Consider the following 17,236-nt stretch of genomic DNA (forward strand, 5'->3'; position numbering starts at 1 on the left):
GTGCGATGTGCTGTGCCTGTTTGAAGGTTGCATCAAGCTTCATAGCACAAGCTACGCACATGCGAGTGAGCGTGGTGAGATCGGTCTATTGGGCAAGCAATTTATTACATTCCCCAGAACCCAACGCTTGTGCGAGACAGGATGACGCGGGAATCTTTTGACTTGCAAGGTCGTGTTAAGATCATAAAGAGCTCGCAAGGTATTATTTCATGCTTCGTCAAAAGAAGCAATACGGAAACCGGCACTGCTGGTTGATATGTGTGTCAACTTTATCCGTAAATTAGCGGCGCGAACAATGAGCTCTTGGTATAACACTTGGGCGCCTTTAATGGCAACTTTGACGACAGATACATTAAAGAATATGTAATTTTCGAAACCGTGTGGAAATTCAGCTAACTAGCTATTGTGAATTAATGTTTTAATTTATGCAGCTCTTGCACACGCTCTTAAGTCAACACGTCATAAAATAAGGCTGTATGATATATTAGCGGCATTTCACGTTTAAAAGAAGGTCTAGAATCGGAATTAGTATGTTCTGGTCTCAATAACACAGTCGACGGCCTTTCACAGCTTCTTGTTGTCGTTGTTTTTTTTTAAATTGTGTTTCTCAAGAATTACAAAGGCCCGACTAGGAGGATCAAAAGCCTCCAGGTTCGGGACCGATTTGGCGCAAGCTCAATATTCTCGACGCCTTTTTCTCTAGCCGCATTCGTGGCAGGTGTTTGACCCTCCACTGAAATTTACCCATTGCTTGAAAAGTCTTCAGAAATTGCGAGGGCTGCTCGTAAAAATATAAGGCACGCTGCAAAGCCGCAAAGCACCGCAATGTAATGGCTGACAGTTTTCAGCATCACCGGTTACGTACTGCAGACGGGAAATGAAAACGTCGAGAAGTTTGGTTCGGAAAGTGCTCGCCTCCAGATTTCATCACCCTGAAATAGCAGCCGAAACATCCTGTCTCGTTGTCGAGAATATATGTAAGCATGAAATTAATCGCAAAAAAAGCCATGCCGCTTTCTAGGACGGCTCGCGTATATATGGTAATATTTCAAAACTGGAATCTTCGTCATGTTTCTCGACTTATAAATGTGCGCCCACCTTCGCACACTTGTGTTCTAGCTAGGCCGCGTGCATATTCTCTACGGCTGCTTTCGCGACCTGAGCCACCATTAGCCGGTTTTCTCAGCATGTTCAGTTTCCTTCGTCGCTTTTGGTGGTTTACGCGTCGCCGCGTTCAGTCGCTTCGTTTTGTCAGCGCTGGGCAGCGCGCCCGGTGCCTTCCGCTGCATGATGCGCATAGCGCTCGCCCGTTATTCATCGGCCTTAAAAAACATTTGCGACGCAGAACGAACTAATGAACGATAGGTGATTTCACACAGTGCGCGTGAAGCATACCAGTTAGAATACGCCTCGCGAGAGGCTGCCGCGATGACAGAGTTGTCTCAGAAGTCGGCAAACGAAGCTGCTGTGTTTTCGCCGCCCCTGATTGGGATCCAGCTCGGGGCTGCATTATGGTGAAGTTTTTTTTTTTTTTCCTGGATACCATTCGGACGAAGTTTCGCGATGTTTCGTATAAGTTCGGCTTCATGCTCGCCCTCATGATCGGTTTAAGGTGCGCCTTTGTTTCCGTACGATGTTCGCCTTGGTGTGCCAAGAATGGGAGCTGAAATCGTTTTAGGCTTAATCGTGTAGCATTGCGGAATGAAGGCGGGGCGTCTAGTAAACAGAATTGCAGGAAAGCTGACTTTCAGGGAGGTTCACCGCGTTTTCACTGTTTCACTTCCGGGTCTGCTGACTGAAGGGGTTAGCGCGGGGAGAGGAGTCAGTCGCCCTCCACTACATTCTTTTTCGAAAAGGTGAGGGGGCCTGCCCCCTAATCGGCGTAAACCTGAAACCCCGACAATCGCCACCAGCTTTCGAGATAGAGGGCTAATGGAAGTGGTCCAAAGGTTACAAAGATGCATTCCCTTGACGAGCACCTGTCTCCTCGCGCTCCCACCCCTGCTCTATTGTGTCCTTTCAACAACTTCCTTCTCATACAGATAAAGAGACATCTCCCCCTTCCCCTCCCTTTTCGAACAATAATGCAATGCGAGATTGCCGTCTGCGAACATGGGTTTTTGGTTGGAGAATTGTAGAGGCCGCTCGTTATTCTGCAAGCTGTCAATTCACAGTGTGTTCCGCATGTACGTAAAACAAACTCTACCCTGGTGTGTACCCTGCATGCCCGCCATTCTCGATAAACACCGATATAATAGGGAGCCTCCGCAGGCTCAGAGGCCCTGTGACTGGCCCACTGTGTAGCCAATGACTATCGCCGATAGCTTCTATGGTTGCTGTAAAAGCGTGCTCACATTCTGAACTATAGGCAAAACACAGTCGGCGCTTGTAGTCTCTTGAATGTTTATATTGGAGTACCGCCCACAGCCGCTTGGGACGCAAAATGAGACAGCATTCTACACCCTCTATGCCACGATAGACGCATGCCTGAGCGCTTCATTGATGGTATGCCCAGCGTGGCCGAGGTACGCAGCCTCGCGCAATGGGTGGCTTCGGCAAAGCGCGAATGCAGTTCGCGTCGCGAGTGCGCTGCGAGTACTGGTCGAAGCTTATTCCTCCACTCGCTAGGGACGCTGCAGTCGGCATAAAAGCCATCAGCACAGGTGCCCCGTAAGCAAGGCGGCGTACTATCAGCGACGCCTCAAATGCTAACCTGCGAACCGCGGAATGCGGGGCGTTTTGTTCTATCAACGTCACTCGTCGACGCGTAAGTCGATAGGCGTGAGCTTCTGGTGTAAGTATGCAATACCCAGTTACTATTTAAGCAGATACCTAATATTTCAGAGCATTTATGATCCACCCTTTCGCCGGTGAAAGCGCTAGACGCCCATAATTGCACTCACGCCGCTAGCTTGCTCGCTTCCGGTTCTGGTTCCGCTCGCTACTTCTCCCGCCTGTTCACTGCCTCAGCGCTGCGCGCTTCGGTAGCCAGCGCGTGTTGTTTTTTTTTCTCGTGAGATTCGCCGCTCGTGTGTGTCCGTGTGCATGGGCACTACGCAGTGCACGGGAACTCGCTTTACGCCGTTCGATGCGGAACCGAAGCTTTCAGTTATGGTGATCATTAGACGCTACTGTGCAGATGTACAGAGAGAGAAGAAAAAATAAACGCAGGTAAAGAAGAAGAAAGCGGATGTTGGTGACTGCGCATGGCTCCCAGATGCCAGGCGTCGCGCGCGCGGACTCTGATAAGCAAAGAAGGGAGAGCACGAGGGTGTTGCACCGTGCTACATGCGTTTTTTTAAACTTTATTTGCAGAAAAAAAGGGGGAGGCGGAGAAGAAAGGGGGGGGGGGGGCGGCGGTTAGTACGGTTTCTCAGCAGAAAACTTCTCGCGGAGGTTGCGGGAGGGAGGGAGGTGCACTCACACCTTCATTCCCCTCAAATATTTACATGCGCCCTCGCCACAGACAAACCGACACTCACGGTGCATGGGTCTGATACGCGAGACAGGCGCTGGACTGTGCTCGTAGTACAGGAAAGAGTTGAGAATTGAGCTGCCCTGCGTTCTCCGAACAGCCCAGAAAACCGGGAACGGGATGGCCGTGACGCTGCTTTCCGTCGGCTCGAATTACACCCGATGAGTGCCGTTTCTGCAATTGAAACAGTGAAAACGTCTGGCCATGTATACGAATGGACGTTGGCCGCAATTTTTGGACAGGATTTTGTATAGCGGTGGACCGAGTTACCGCCAGTGAAATTCGCGGATTTCTGCTGTATAGAAATATCACTCCATTATTTCAGTTCACTGAACCCCACTCGGGCAGTGTGTGATGTAGCACGGTGGTATTTTCTTGCAAAATGCTACTCTTAGCCTCATTTCGCCAGACTTTGAAACAAGAGAACGCCTTCCAGCAAAAACTGCCAAACGCTTTCGCGGACACCGTGGATATCTTATTGCTGCTGTTAGTGCTTCTGACAATCTTTAATGTGCCGTCGTTTCCGATTCTATGATCAAGTTAAAAGAAATAAGCCGGAACAAGGAGCATCGTGCAAAGACTAGCCGAAATTCGACCGCGGCAAGCAGTCGAAGATGAAAAAGGAAGGAGAAAAATTGGCAATGGCTTAGCTCGGCTATGCCAGGATATACGTAGCGAAAGCTAAGACATAGCTTGGTTAGCCTTGGTTAATCTTGATTGCAAGTCCAGGTTAGTCTGGTTGCCTAGCTAGTTCTTGTCACGTGGTTCGTCACGCGGTTGGTCACGTGACCAGTCACGTGGTTGGTCACGTGGTGCGGTGCAACCACAGGTGGGAATGCGAGCACGGCGAAATTGCGAGTTCGTGGCCAATGTAGCTTTCACTACAAAATAACTTTTGGCAAAGAGGTGGAGAACCTGCTTTTGAGTCCTCTTTCACGCGCAGCCGTTACACTATCTTTCTCTTCCTCCACGCACAGGCTGTGTGCAAGCGAAGTATAAAAGGCTTCGAATTCGAGCACGCACAAGGTTTCTTGGTGAAGCCATTGAGATTTACACGGTTTAGTTTTCAGCATCCTTACTTGGACGTCATGTCCCGAAACAACATATTTCTATGTGTTGCTGAACTAACACAAGTCACAACCCTTTACCGGCTTCCGAGGGTGTTCAAAAGCCCGAAATGCGTTCTGGTTATTGAAGACGTGGTAGTGTCAGTCTATGTCCCCCTGGACGATGTGGTCGGCGTGTCGAAGCGGTGGGTCTAATAGCTGAGTCTACGCTAGAGTTACGTATTACGCACCACAACTATACGCCCACAAGGTCAATATGTAGTCCGGTCCTTGTCCCACTGTGACGTGCAGCGTCGATTGATGGTATATGCAAAATTCCAAATTTGAATAAAATTCTATTCCTAGATGAAAATGAATATCCTGAGCAGCGTTTGTAATGATCCCAAAGGCTCTGACATAGCCACGAGAGACCTGAAATTTGATTGGGTAAAGTGGGCGGGGTAGACTTGGGCTCGTCAGGGTATGACATGATTGGCAAACCCCGGAGAAAAGCGCGGCATATCAGTATTTGTGGTGTGTATGTCTCTCTGCGGTCTGCCATCTTTTTCTGCGCTGTTTCCAGTTATTTCACGCCACCAACTAGCAGATGTGCAGCAAGCACTATAAACAACCCGCTCCCCCCACCCCTTCCCACATGACGCCATCAGCAGCCTAAACGTCGAGACCTGTTCCCAGCTAGCTTCCTTCATATTTTCGCAGAGGACTTCAAAGAACAGAAAAGTGGCATTGGACTTGCAAGCAAAGATTTCCCGATTTCTTCGGCGTCTTTCAACGAAACCTATTATCGGCTAGCACGCTTTCAATAATTCTGCTTTTTCTGTTTTGTTTTGTTTGTTTTTTTGTATGATAGCCACATTTCTTCCTTCGGTATCTACCTGCTCCTACTTAGTATTTCTATAGGCAGCCGCTAAATAAAATACGTGGCTGAGCAGCAATAAAACCTACTCACAGGAAAAGAGTAAAAGAGGATCACAAATCCTGCGGACTCATGTGCGCAAAAAGAAAATTGGAATGATGAGATTATTCGCGTGGCCAACTTGCCACTTATATTAAATGCATTTACGCGTGACAGCTGGCCAGGCAGAAAGTTTGGAGGATTAATACAATGAAGAGAGGTGGTGACCGTAAAATATTAGGAACTGTTCTATCTGCGCTCTTCTATATTCCCTGCGCTATTTTGACAAAAATGCCCATTGTGTGCCCTTTTTCCTTGCTGTTCGCTGTTTTTTCTTTAGCGCTAGTGTTCTTTTTTCATAAGCCATGCTCCAGTTAGCCCCCCATAATGGCTTGTATTGCTACGTCGAGCCCGCCAGCGTTTCGCTAATCTCGTTGAAAGCGGGAGAAAAAGAGCTCTGAATCTGATGCAGTTAGCGATCAGTTTCTTCACAACGTTAAGCGCCCTTAATTTGCTTGCGTTAAACGTACGGCTCTTCGTTTACGTGTTTTATTCACACAGCCGCTTCTAAAAACGATTGGGTTGGATTTACCCCAGCAGGCACTCGGAGGCCGCCATCGCCAGCGACTCCACAGCATGCAGCAAGTCGACTCCACCACTGCGTTTTCTAAACGCTTATTTTATTTATTTATTTATTTATTTGAAATACTGCCAGTCTCAAGTTGAGACAGCAGGTGGGCATAACACGTCTCACAGCAGAGAATAACATTTCTAAAAGCGGCTGTGCGAAAGACAGCTATAAATTAGACAGTTCATATCACAGAAAAAAAAAACTCAAAAGAAGTTGACAGATTTGCTCAAGAAACTGAAGAAAAAACATGCTCGTTCGAAAACATGAACATTAACATGGGCACAACACGTCGTGTACTCCTTAAAATAGACAAAAATGCAGAAAAATCTTTCTAACCACTCCTCTAGTTTTAAAACACGGCTTCTAGTTCGGTACAAAAATTTGAAAATGAATCAGCGTTAGTTATGGATTCGTCTAGACGGTTCCATTCTCTTGTTACTAGCGGGAAGAAAGAATTTTTGAAAGTGTCACTGTGATAAGGATATTCGGTTAGCGTGTGCGCGTGCTGGTTTCTTAATGCACGTTTTAGTGACAGTGAAATGTACTTTGATGAACCGATCTTAAAATTGTTATTAATGAGCTGATAAAGAAATTTTAGTCGCGCGCGCTTTGCCCTTGTTTCAAGCCTGGAGATTTCAGCTAGTTGTGTTGGTGAGTCGTTTTTTTTTGTATCTGTTGTGAATAAACCTCACTGCTTTACGTTGAATTCTTTCAAGTCGCGAAATATTGGTTACAGACTGAGGAAACCAAACAGTGTTAGCATATTCTAGTACAGGCCTAACAAACGTTTTATAAGCTAAAAGTTTAGTTTGTGTTGGCGCACACTTCAATGCCACCAGTTGCAAAAGAACAGCAACACACGTGCGCAACAAAATAAAAACAATGTGCAGGATGAGGGAGGCCGGTGAAGGCACTTAGACTTGAGGAAGCGGAGAAGCGTCTTCGATGGCACATGCGCCGAACACCGGTGAAACCGACTCTCTACGCGCGTCCCAATCGGCCGATCGTTCGAACGATCTTACTCGATAGCGAGCGGACCGACAAAAGAAATTGCCGGGCCACTTCCTGGCGACATCTTGTCCTTATCGCTATCAAGAAAAAAAAAAGAGGGGGTTAAAGAAAAAAAAAGAAAATATGAACCGGCACGGGGCGTTCAGCGAAAATGGCTTTTTAGCGGTACGCTGTACTTGCCTTATCGTTAAAGGAACCCGAAGAATGTTTTAGATGCAAAATCTTTTCGATGTGGTGAAGTAACGATTGTGGGACCTCCTATAGCAAGAATACTTTTTTTTTCTTCGCCTGACCCGCAGCTGTGGCTCAGTGGCTTTGGCGCTCGGCTGCTGATCCCAAGGTCGCGGGTTTGATCCCGACCGCGGCGGCCGCATTTCAATGAAGGCGGAATGCAAAACGTCTGCGTGCTGTGCGATGTCAGTGCCCGTTAAAGAACCCCAGGTGGTCGAAATTAATCTGGAGCCGGCCACTGCGGCGTCCCTCACAGCCCATTTGTCGTTTCTGGACGTTAAACCCCACGATTCCCAATTCTTCAGAGCATTTTCTCTCAAGCGGAGTTATCAACGACCGAAGGTTACTGGGCAGCGTTGTAGGGTTGTTCCCTCTCCTGTCATTCCAAAAGCGCAAGAAGGTACACCTGCCTACTGCGACACGGCGCGACGGTAGTGCTGTTCCGCCCTTGCCGCATGAAAATGCTGACGGTTCTGTTTGTTTACATCTCTCTCTCTCTCTCTCTCTCTCTCTCTCTCTCTCTCTCTCTCTCTCTCTCTCTCTCTCTCTCTCTCTCTCTCCTCGCTTTCGCGTTTCACACGTCCCATTGTGTTTGCACAGCACGCATTCTTCACCGCGGTTCTTGCAGCGGTGTACCTGCCGTTCGCAACGGAGAAGCCATCATCAGCAGCCACCGGTCCCCAGAAAAGCTTCAGAAGTCTGATTTTTCCGCTTTCCGTAAAGCAGATGTACAAGGTGTTTCACCTAAGCTTTTACACAATTTAAAAATAGTCCTCTTGAGTTAGAAGAGAGCTTTTTTCGGCATGGCATTAGTCAGCGGTGTAGTACGTCAGAATACGGCTAGGACGTGCTAACTAGCACGCTGGTTAACTAATATTGAATATTTAACTTTTTAAGAGCTACCTTTAGGCTACTTAATTACTGACAGGCCCACCGTAAATAATATCCATATCAGTTTTTGGAATTTCGAAAATGCGGTTATGCTAGGCTCTGTGGCCAACAAATTTTGGCTATTTCGATGAGTTACGTGAACTGGAGAGGATGTTTTGCCTACTAGCTTCTCGAAGCGCGACGTAGCCAAAATTTGTTCAGCCACAGCGTCGAGGATAATCGTCGTTTCGGAATTCTAAAAGCTGGCATTCGACGCTCTCAACAGCCAGCATGAATGGCCAAGGATGCATTACTTGATGCCGCAAAAATATCCCACTTCCGCGGGGCACCCCCGTTCCCTCGCACATGGAGGCGCCAGAGACGCCTGGCCAGTCTTTGTCGACGTGCATGCGCAGGTGGCCGTGCGAAGCAGGTCGTGAGCTCTCTTTTGTTGTTCGTGGCGCAGGTGACGTGCGGTAAGCTGGCCAGCCGGCGGGTGCAGTGCCTGCCGGCGCCGGACGCGTTCAACCCGTGCGAAGACGTGATGGGCACGGTGGTGCTGCGCGTGGCCGTCTGGTTCGTGGTGGTGGCCGCGGTGGCCGGAAATCTGGCCGTGCTCCTGGTGCTGCTCAGCGGCCGCCTGAGCGTCTCCAAGTTCCTCATGTGCAACCTGGCCTTCGCTGACCTCTGCATGGGCGCCTACCTGCTGCTCATCGCCGCCGAGGACCTGCACACGCGCGGCCGGTACTTCAGCCACGCCATCCTCTGGCAGCATGGTACGCCGCCCCGAGCCGCGCTGCACAGCATGCCAGGTTGCTGCTGGCAGCAGGGCTAAAGCCCCAACTCGATGGGCACATCCTACGCGTACGCGCAGAGCGCCTGTGCGCCCAGCGCCGCGTCGCGACGGGCGTCGCAAGTGGTGTGCACCTCCATAGCCTGTCGCTGACTCGCGCTCGTGCGCGCACTAGCACGTTGTTGCTAGACCTCATAGATTGGAACTGGCCAAAACAGTTAGACTGCCACTTGAAATCTTTAGATTTTGAAAGTAGCGAGGCAAGTTATGTAATATATAAACCGAACTGCAGTTTTAATAGTAGCTTTTCATTCAAACTGGCACGTATTTCAGTGCTTATCGCGGAGAGATTTCCACCGCTTCTGAATGTGGTGAACGTTCTCTGCGTGATTGAAACATGAGGAATCTTAAGAACGTTACAATCATGAAGTGCTCGTCATGAGCAATGTGCCTGCTTACCTTCACATGGTGTTCCCGGCATTATTTCCGCCGCCACCTCCTTCCAGGACGCTGCCGTAACGAGCTTATTTTTGTGGTGTTTGTGGCTGGCAAGCCACAGCGAGCGGCGCCTCTCAACAGCAGCGATTAATTTTTCATTGCTTATTAGGTACGACATGTTTGCGCAGGGGGCTGTCGCAGCTCGTTGACAAAAAAAAATCAGTCGGCGCGCCACGGAGGCTCATTCCGGATATAGCGGGAACTGTGCCTTCTCATTGGCCACAAACCAGCGAGCCACTTCCGGCGCGTGCGCCAGCGCGTCGCCAGGGCCGAAAATATCTGACATAAACAGATATCTAGAAACGCGCGCGCCTGCGCGCGCGTCTCGCTTTGCGCATGCGCAGACAGGATCCAGCATACGCCCGTGCGCGTAAGCACTCAGCCGGTACGCGTAAGATGCGTCCATCGAGTTGGGGCTTAAAGCTGCCGCCGCGGTGCGCTCCATAATCTCATTGCAACTTGCCGCAGCCCAGCTGGTTGGACACGCGTCGTCGCTGCACGGCCACGACAGCACGGCGTGGTTTTACGGGAAATGTGGTCATGCGGCTAATCTGCGCAGCCTCATTCTTGTGTAGAGCACTCAAGCAATGCGGAGCAGCCAATTTCCAGGTCTATGCGCCTCTCCTTTAGTGGTAATGTTTTCCCTTAAATCCAGCATATGTAGCAGTGTATTGCTTAGGTTGGAGAACAGTGTGGCGCCTATTGCGCATCGGCATTCTTTCCGCATCACAACGGAATGGCGCCTCGCGGCATAGAATTCCATGCTGGCTGCTTCTTGTCCTGACAGTAAAGAAGTGAATAGTTAGTATTGCACGTAAAACGATATATATATATATATATATATATATATATATATATATATATATATATATATATATATATATATATATATATATATATATATATATATATATATATATATATATATATATATATAGTCATATAAATTTCACTTAAGTCCTTTTGTAAAGGGAACCAATTGTTCGCAATATTTGTCGCATTGAGTGTTGGAATCATAAACATTGCTTGTCCTCTACGGCACGTCAATGACACTAAGAACAATTAAAAATGACTACCGCTATCTGGCAACCCCGCTCACCCTATCGGCAACCTCCATCAACGCATTTTAGCGCGCGCACCGCAGCCGGTGGGTATGCCTGAAAGGACAACGAAGTTTCGTGTACTCACTACGACTGCCCACAGTACGTTTCAATGCAGTCAAGGAACCCGCATGGATTCTAACGCATCAGTTCCATCTTTCCTTGCTTCATTAGAAGATTCAATATTTCTTTTTCATCTAATACGAAACATCGAGGCGCCCTTCAAAGCAAGTGCCGCCCGTTTGCCACCCGCACCGAGGTCAGTAGTTCCAGCAATGCTTGTTGAGTTCAGACCACGAACGCCGCTTTGGCTTCCCGTACTCTCACTGGATATCACTGAGTCCTCATGATTCAAAGCAGAGAACTCATTTCTTCGGATTCCAAAATTTCTCCCACACATCTCCTTTGGGCCTAGAGAGAACACCCGCCGCTCCTCCACTGCCATGGAAACAGACTTGCAGAATGGGCTCTTCGCGACGTGCCGGTCTAGAGTCCGCTCTGGCCGACCTGTCATGACCAGGCTTCGGCGTCGGGAGGTGTAGCTTGACGTGGCATTGTTCTCGACGCCGCCACTAATGAGCCGGCTGCAGCTCTTATCAATATAAGATCCCTGTGGTTGCCGCTTAAAAGGTCGGACGAGCTAATAAACACCCCATATTTCCATGCAAATAACCACACAGCAACCTCTGTCGCGAAAAACTGTTCACAAGTGTCGTGGTAACTTTCATTTCAGTAGTCAAAATAGGATTAAATCACCCGCGCAGACCCAATGCGCGTTTTCGAAACTAAGCGTAAAAAAGTAACGAAGCCAGAGCGCGCAAGCCCCGTTGCCCGCGGTTAGTAAAAATAAAGATGCCGTTATTTTTGTGCTGGTAAGTTATGCTGCTAAATATCTATAAAGGCATATAAGAATTCCATTGGCTAGCACGTGAATTGATCGCTCTGTATTCAAAAGATGAACACTCTGTCAGGCGGCTATCATTGGGCTAACACTGCACGGCGTTAATTGGTCCATTGAGCGAGCGCAGAAATACATCTAGCTCACAAAGTTTGCCATAACGCTTAGGGCCGCCTGAGCTGCAGTCTGCTATGCTTTCATAAGTGCAACTTCTGCGCCCCTCAGCTCCCAGCGCTCTCTGAATAACCTCGATTATTGGCATTTTCGCTCCCCTCATTTAATAGAATGGGGGAGCTTCTGTGCGGTTTCGTCTAAAGCCCATTCCCTTTGTGCTGGTGCAGTTGTAGGGTGCGGCACTTCCCTCGTTCTTGGGAGGGAAGTGCGAGGAGGACAGTAGAATGCAAAGAGAGGGCGACGGCGCGGGAGGGAGAGTAGTAGTAGTAGTAGTAGTAGTAGTAGTAGTAGTAGTAAGTGGTTTATTAAAATAATAATAAAAAGGAAGGAAAAGATTTTTTGCTATCCCCGGCATTTGCCATCGATACTGTAGCAGCTGAGCTGGGGCAGTGCAAATAAAGGATATCAGGCATAATGGCGAAATGAAATGAAAGAGATGAGGGGACAAGAAGAGAGGATAGGGGGAGAGGTAATATACACAAAAACCATTCACATAATCATAAATATGTACAGGTTAGGGCGAGGCTTACCACAACTGGTTCTCCCGTCCGTCCGCGCTCGCCATCCGTCATATGCATGCGAGCCGCTGCCGCCCGCGGACGAGGCAGGGTCAGTGACGTCCAGTGACGTGTGCTTTGTCCGCAATCGGAATCATTGTTTTTTAGGAGGTTCAACGTCCCGAAGCGACTCAAGCCATGAGGGACGCCGTAGTGAAGGGCTCCGGAAATTTCGACCGCCTGGGGTTCTTTAACGTGCACTGACACCGCATAGTACACGGGCCTCTAGAATTTCGCCTCCATCGAAACTCGACCACCGCGGCCGGGATCGAACACGCGTGTCTATCGGGTCAGCAGCCGAGCGCCATAACCACTGAGCCACAGCGGCAGCTGAATCAGTGATTTCATCCGTCGTGTGAATCAGCCTTTACCGGCTGCGGGATCGAGCGAATGGCTTCTCTGCGTGTGGTGACGTGTTGTGTTGCTCGTCGTGTTTAGTTTCTTGGAGCTTCCGAGGGCGTATTGCCAGTTTGCTAGCCACTATCTCTGGGACTTTCCCTGTACAAGCTTTCAGTTGCAAATGTGTCACCTTCTCGTGTTCGCGTGAACCGTTTAAAAAAATGGCAATGCCGTCGTTCCTCCGATCGCGCAGGCGCCGGCTGCAAGGTGGCCGGCTTCCTGACCGTGTTCGCGTCCGAGCTCTCAATCTACACGCTGACGGTGATCACGCTCGAGCGCTGGTACGCCATCACGTACGCCGTGCACCTGAACCGGAGGCTGCGGCTGCGCACCGCGGCCCGCATCATGGCCTGCGGCTGGCTGTACGCGCTGCTGGCCGCCTCCCTGCCTCTGCTGGGCATCAGCAGCTACAGCAAGACGTCCATCTGCCTTCCCATGGAGAACAGCACCGTCGCCGACCTCCTCTACCTGCTCACCCTGCTGTCCGTGAACGGACTGGCCTTCGTGCTCATATGCGGCTGCTACGCCAAGATGTACCTGGCTATCTCGGGCCAGCGGCCGCGCTCTCACTGCGGCAACAAGGACACGTCGGTGGCCAAGCGCATGGCCATGCTCGTGTTCACCGACTTCGCCTGCTGGGCCCCCATCGCTTTCTTCGGCCTGACGGCCGTGGCCGGTTACCCGCTGATCGACGTGCCCAAGTCCAAGATCCTGCTGGTGTTCTTCTACCCCCTCAACTCGTGCGCCAACCCGTTCCTGTACGCAATCCTGACCAAGCAGTACCGGCGCGACCTGGCCGCACTGTTGTCCACGCGGGGCGTCTGCACGCGCCGCATGCTCAAGTACACCTCGTCGTGGCACACGACGCCCACCAACCGGCTGCTGCGCAACAAGGACAACAGCAGCACGTCGCGCCAGACCACCGAGCTGTCGAACCGGACTCAGAAGGGCTCGCCGCACCCCATCAAGAACAACTTCACCAAGCTGGGGGTGCACGAGGAGTTCCTGAGGCGCCAGAGCCTGCTGTGCGAGCACCTGGACACTCCCATCTGACTCCGCCGACAGTCTCGGACCGCTGGCCGGATCTTCTCGGCAAGGCGCAGTCTCGTTGTTCGCGATGCCGAACGTCGCGAGCGAAACCATGTGGACCACGCGTGCACGAGCCTCTCTGAGGGCTTGTCAGCGAGGGGTGTAACGTTTTAGTGCTCTCACATCAATTACCATATGTTTCGAAGCACTTCGAGGGGGCTAGTGCTGGCACGCGCCAACCAGACGGGACTATGCTTCGTCTACACACATCACTCGTAATTTTTTCAGCTCTGTACTCGCTCTGAAAATCTGCTGGCACTCAAGCTAGGGCTACAGAGGGGGCCAGCAATTCAATGGCCGAATAATCGAAGCATATCGCACACCCTGAGGACGGTTCTGGCTCGCACCCGTGACTCAGGCCGTCGTTATAGCCTGGTGTACGAAGAACAAGAGCGCACGCATATTACAGATCGCTCTGGCATGCGCAAGTTTGTGTCAATCAGTCCCGAATTTACTGGCGCCAACTCCAACATTCACGCCAGCGTCAGCTGAGAAATAATATACACAGGCAGCGCGCCTTTGTTCAGCTCACACTAGTCCTGGAGCAAAATACCGTGTTTCCAAGGGGTCAGGAATACGGATATCTCCGAATATCGCCCTTGCATGTAATGAAGACACCAATCTAGCTTTCAGCTTCACGGCAGGACGGACCAAAAAACATGGGGAGCGCAAGCCTCAGACCTGTTAATGCGTTCCTGCGTGTCTTATTGGTCCCTCGCGAGAGCAAACAAAACACAATGACTGAAGCAGCGTGCACCAGTCGCGAACCATCTAACTTTGTTTTGTTTTTAGTTCCCTCATATCGTATTCATCGAGCAGTGTCCCCATCATCCACGGTTTTTCCGTCGCGCAGTGCGAGCTTAATGCACTGATGGATTGTAAAACAGAGACTACAGAGGAAACAAAAACCGCATTCTCGGCGACGTTACGCTTCTACACGTTCATAAACAAGGCGCAACGGCCATCACGTCTTTCACGCTGTCATATCCATCGGCATATCTGCGCGCGAGAGCTGCCACTAGTGGAAGCTCTGTGCTACGTTCAATGATAATGGCACATTTATACAGCTCACTGCGCCTGTTGTATGTACATAGCACTGCTAGCGCAACAGCTCGTTTAACCCTCAAACTAATTCGTTCCAGATGTTCTTTCGTGCGTCAGCTAGAAACAAAAAGTGACTCTTCGACAGTCTTAGAGTGTCTCACCCATCTTTGTCCTGCGCGGGCCTTGTGGTTATTCAAGTAAACTTCTCGGCTGCAGTCCCGCGGGAAGCGCTTTTCTTTTTCTTTCAGAAGTAGGAGAAAATAACTACGCTAGAAATAGATATAGGGAAAAAATGAAAGCTAAGGGAAGCAGGAAAAAATTCCACAAAATTCGGTGCCTTCCTTTTTTCACGTTGCCTCCGTGTATTGCGTCGCCGCTAGCATTCTTAAATAGGTCTTACAGAAAAATCTTTCCTCGGGCACATCGTGAAAATATGCCAGTGCGCTACTGCAAATATGATATATGGTAAGAAGGTACGGTAAACGCTTCAGCAAGAATGACAAAACCGTGGCATAAGCGCCATTGTACACCAGCTATCTTATTCTGAGAGTTCTTGAAATTTCTAGCTGCCGCCATCTCCCCCACCCATTCAATTCGCGATCTGGCGGCCGATTTAGAGTCGCCCGAAGCTACGCGCACTGAGATTCGACTCGTTCAGCGACCTAAGCAGTTCGCGCCAAGCTCCAAAGTAATTCGTTCCTGTAGCCTGCGACTTTTCTGTTCGAGTGCAAACCCAGTGTAAATAAAAAACAACTCATTAAAAACTAATTTTTCTCGCTACTTTAGCGCGCGTTTTTTTGCGACACTGGCTGTTCGCAAATGCCAATTTGTTTGCATGTCACATGAGCCGTAATGGACAGGGAACGACGCCTTCGTGCATGCGTGCCCTTGCCCCTCTCGCGTTTGCCCTGGAGCGGAGTAGACGAGCCGCGGCTTGGAGACTAAACACCGCCCAGCGCCCTAGAAGTGGCGGGCGGGGCGCCTCCGCTGTGCTAGTGCTGAAGTAGGCACGAAAGGGAGCCTCATACCACGATGCTCCTCTCTCAGGGGGCCAAGAACAACTAAAGCCAGGGTCAGCTAGTGCGTAAAACCGAGCACTATTTGTTCCCGCAGTGCCCGCCTCCGCAAAACTGCCGCGCCAGCAGCCGTTGTCGCACGCTGCAATATATTATGCTGGCTCGCAGGACACTGAGCAATGGGCTTCCCAGCCGTGCCTCGTGTGGTCCGGTGGCTTTCGCTCACGGCGTTTCCGTTGGGTGTATTATGTCATTTGTGTGTGTGTGTTGTACTGTATGTATATATCACTGTGACAAAGCAGCACGGGCGATGATGATGATGATGATGATGATGATGATGATGATGATGATGATGATGATGATGATGATGATGATGATGATGATGATGATGATGATGATGTAAAGCTACGTGAATATGAGTGGAAACGTCTCCCTTTTTTTTCGCACAAACAAAAGAAACGGTTGAGGCCGGGACAAATTGCAGATTTGTTCATCGAAGTGGAGTCTTTCGGCGAAAGCTCGCTGTTCATGTGCCAGTAAAGAAGCTGAGACGCGCTCGGGAATCTCCAAGACGACTTTCGCAAGGAACCAGTACCCAAGAGTTTCCTGCATCATTCGGAGAGCGTATTGCATCCAGGTGTACACTGACGAAAACGGACAGTTCTGAGAGTGCACTTTTACATTTCGAGGATGAAACCGTAATCGTCAGGCGCTATCGCTGGGCATTCCGTGTCGACAGGATAGCATATGATAATGACCGGGGCCGAGTACTTATGCTTGGTAAGCGAACGTAACCTAACTTTTGCGCCTTCGCTTGGAGCATCTCCTTGTTCGGACAACTGCCCCTTAATGACGGCAGTCTGCCATCGATTCACGCGCGGCGCAGTGGCCACCTGTTCATTCAAACCTAACCACTTCTCTTGCTCTTCGTTTCTTATTGTGGTTGGGTGTGAGGTGCATACTTGTCCTTTTTTCTCGTCGTCGATGTCTTCCTCTTTTCAGCGGCGGCGGTGTGTGTAAACTTATTTAAAAGGGGAAAAGGGCTGAGAGGTGGCCACGGGACCTCTCTCCGACCCAAACAAAATAAAATGAAAAAAAGGAGGTGAAATTCACGTCTTTTCCCTCAGTTCTGTGCTTTTCTTCGTCCACACATGCGGGAAACAAAAAAAAAAGGTACGTTCAGTCTTACTCTTCTCTTTTGACATTCAAATGCTGAGCACATGCGGCATAAAGCATGTTCTCAGCGTTGTTTGTGCAGTTCCTGAACGGGAATTCCCGCCACGCGAACAAAGCTGGTTGAAACACGACGCAGTCAGCTTTTCTGCCAGTTATCTGCATGTTTCCGTAATGCCAAGATATTTTTGAGAATGGTAGCCTGTAAAAACAGGTGCACAATTAACTAACAGCGACGTGAGCCATATTAGACGCCGACGCCGTAAATCACTCAGCGCAGAACGGAAACAAAAACGAGAACAAAACTTGTAGGGG

General features: G+C 49.8%; 1 protein-coding gene across 1 annotated transcript in view; it reads left to right on the forward strand.

Moving 5' to 3' along the window:
• Lgr1 (Leucine-rich repeat-containing G protein-coupled receptor 1) overlaps positions 1–16,873 on the forward strand; it is a 186,170-nt gene extending 169,297 nt beyond the window's left edge. Inside the window, exons 12-13 of the mRNA XM_077646568.1 lie at positions 8,647–8,956; positions 12,793–16,873. Coding sequence (XP_077502694.1) covers positions 8,647–8,956; positions 12,793–13,652 — 1,170 coding nt within the window. The 3' untranslated portion in view covers positions 13,653–16,873. The remainder of the gene's footprint in view (positions 1–8,646; positions 8,957–12,792) is intronic.
• The last annotated feature ends 363 nt before the right edge of the window (positions 16,874–17,236 follow it).

This window comes from Amblyomma americanum, chromosome 1 (genome assembly GCF_052857255.1).
Source record: "Amblyomma americanum isolate KBUSLIRL-KWMA chromosome 1, ASM5285725v1, whole genome shotgun sequence".
Taxonomy (NCBI): Eukaryota; Metazoa; Arthropoda; class Arachnida; order Ixodida; family Ixodidae; genus Amblyomma; species Amblyomma americanum.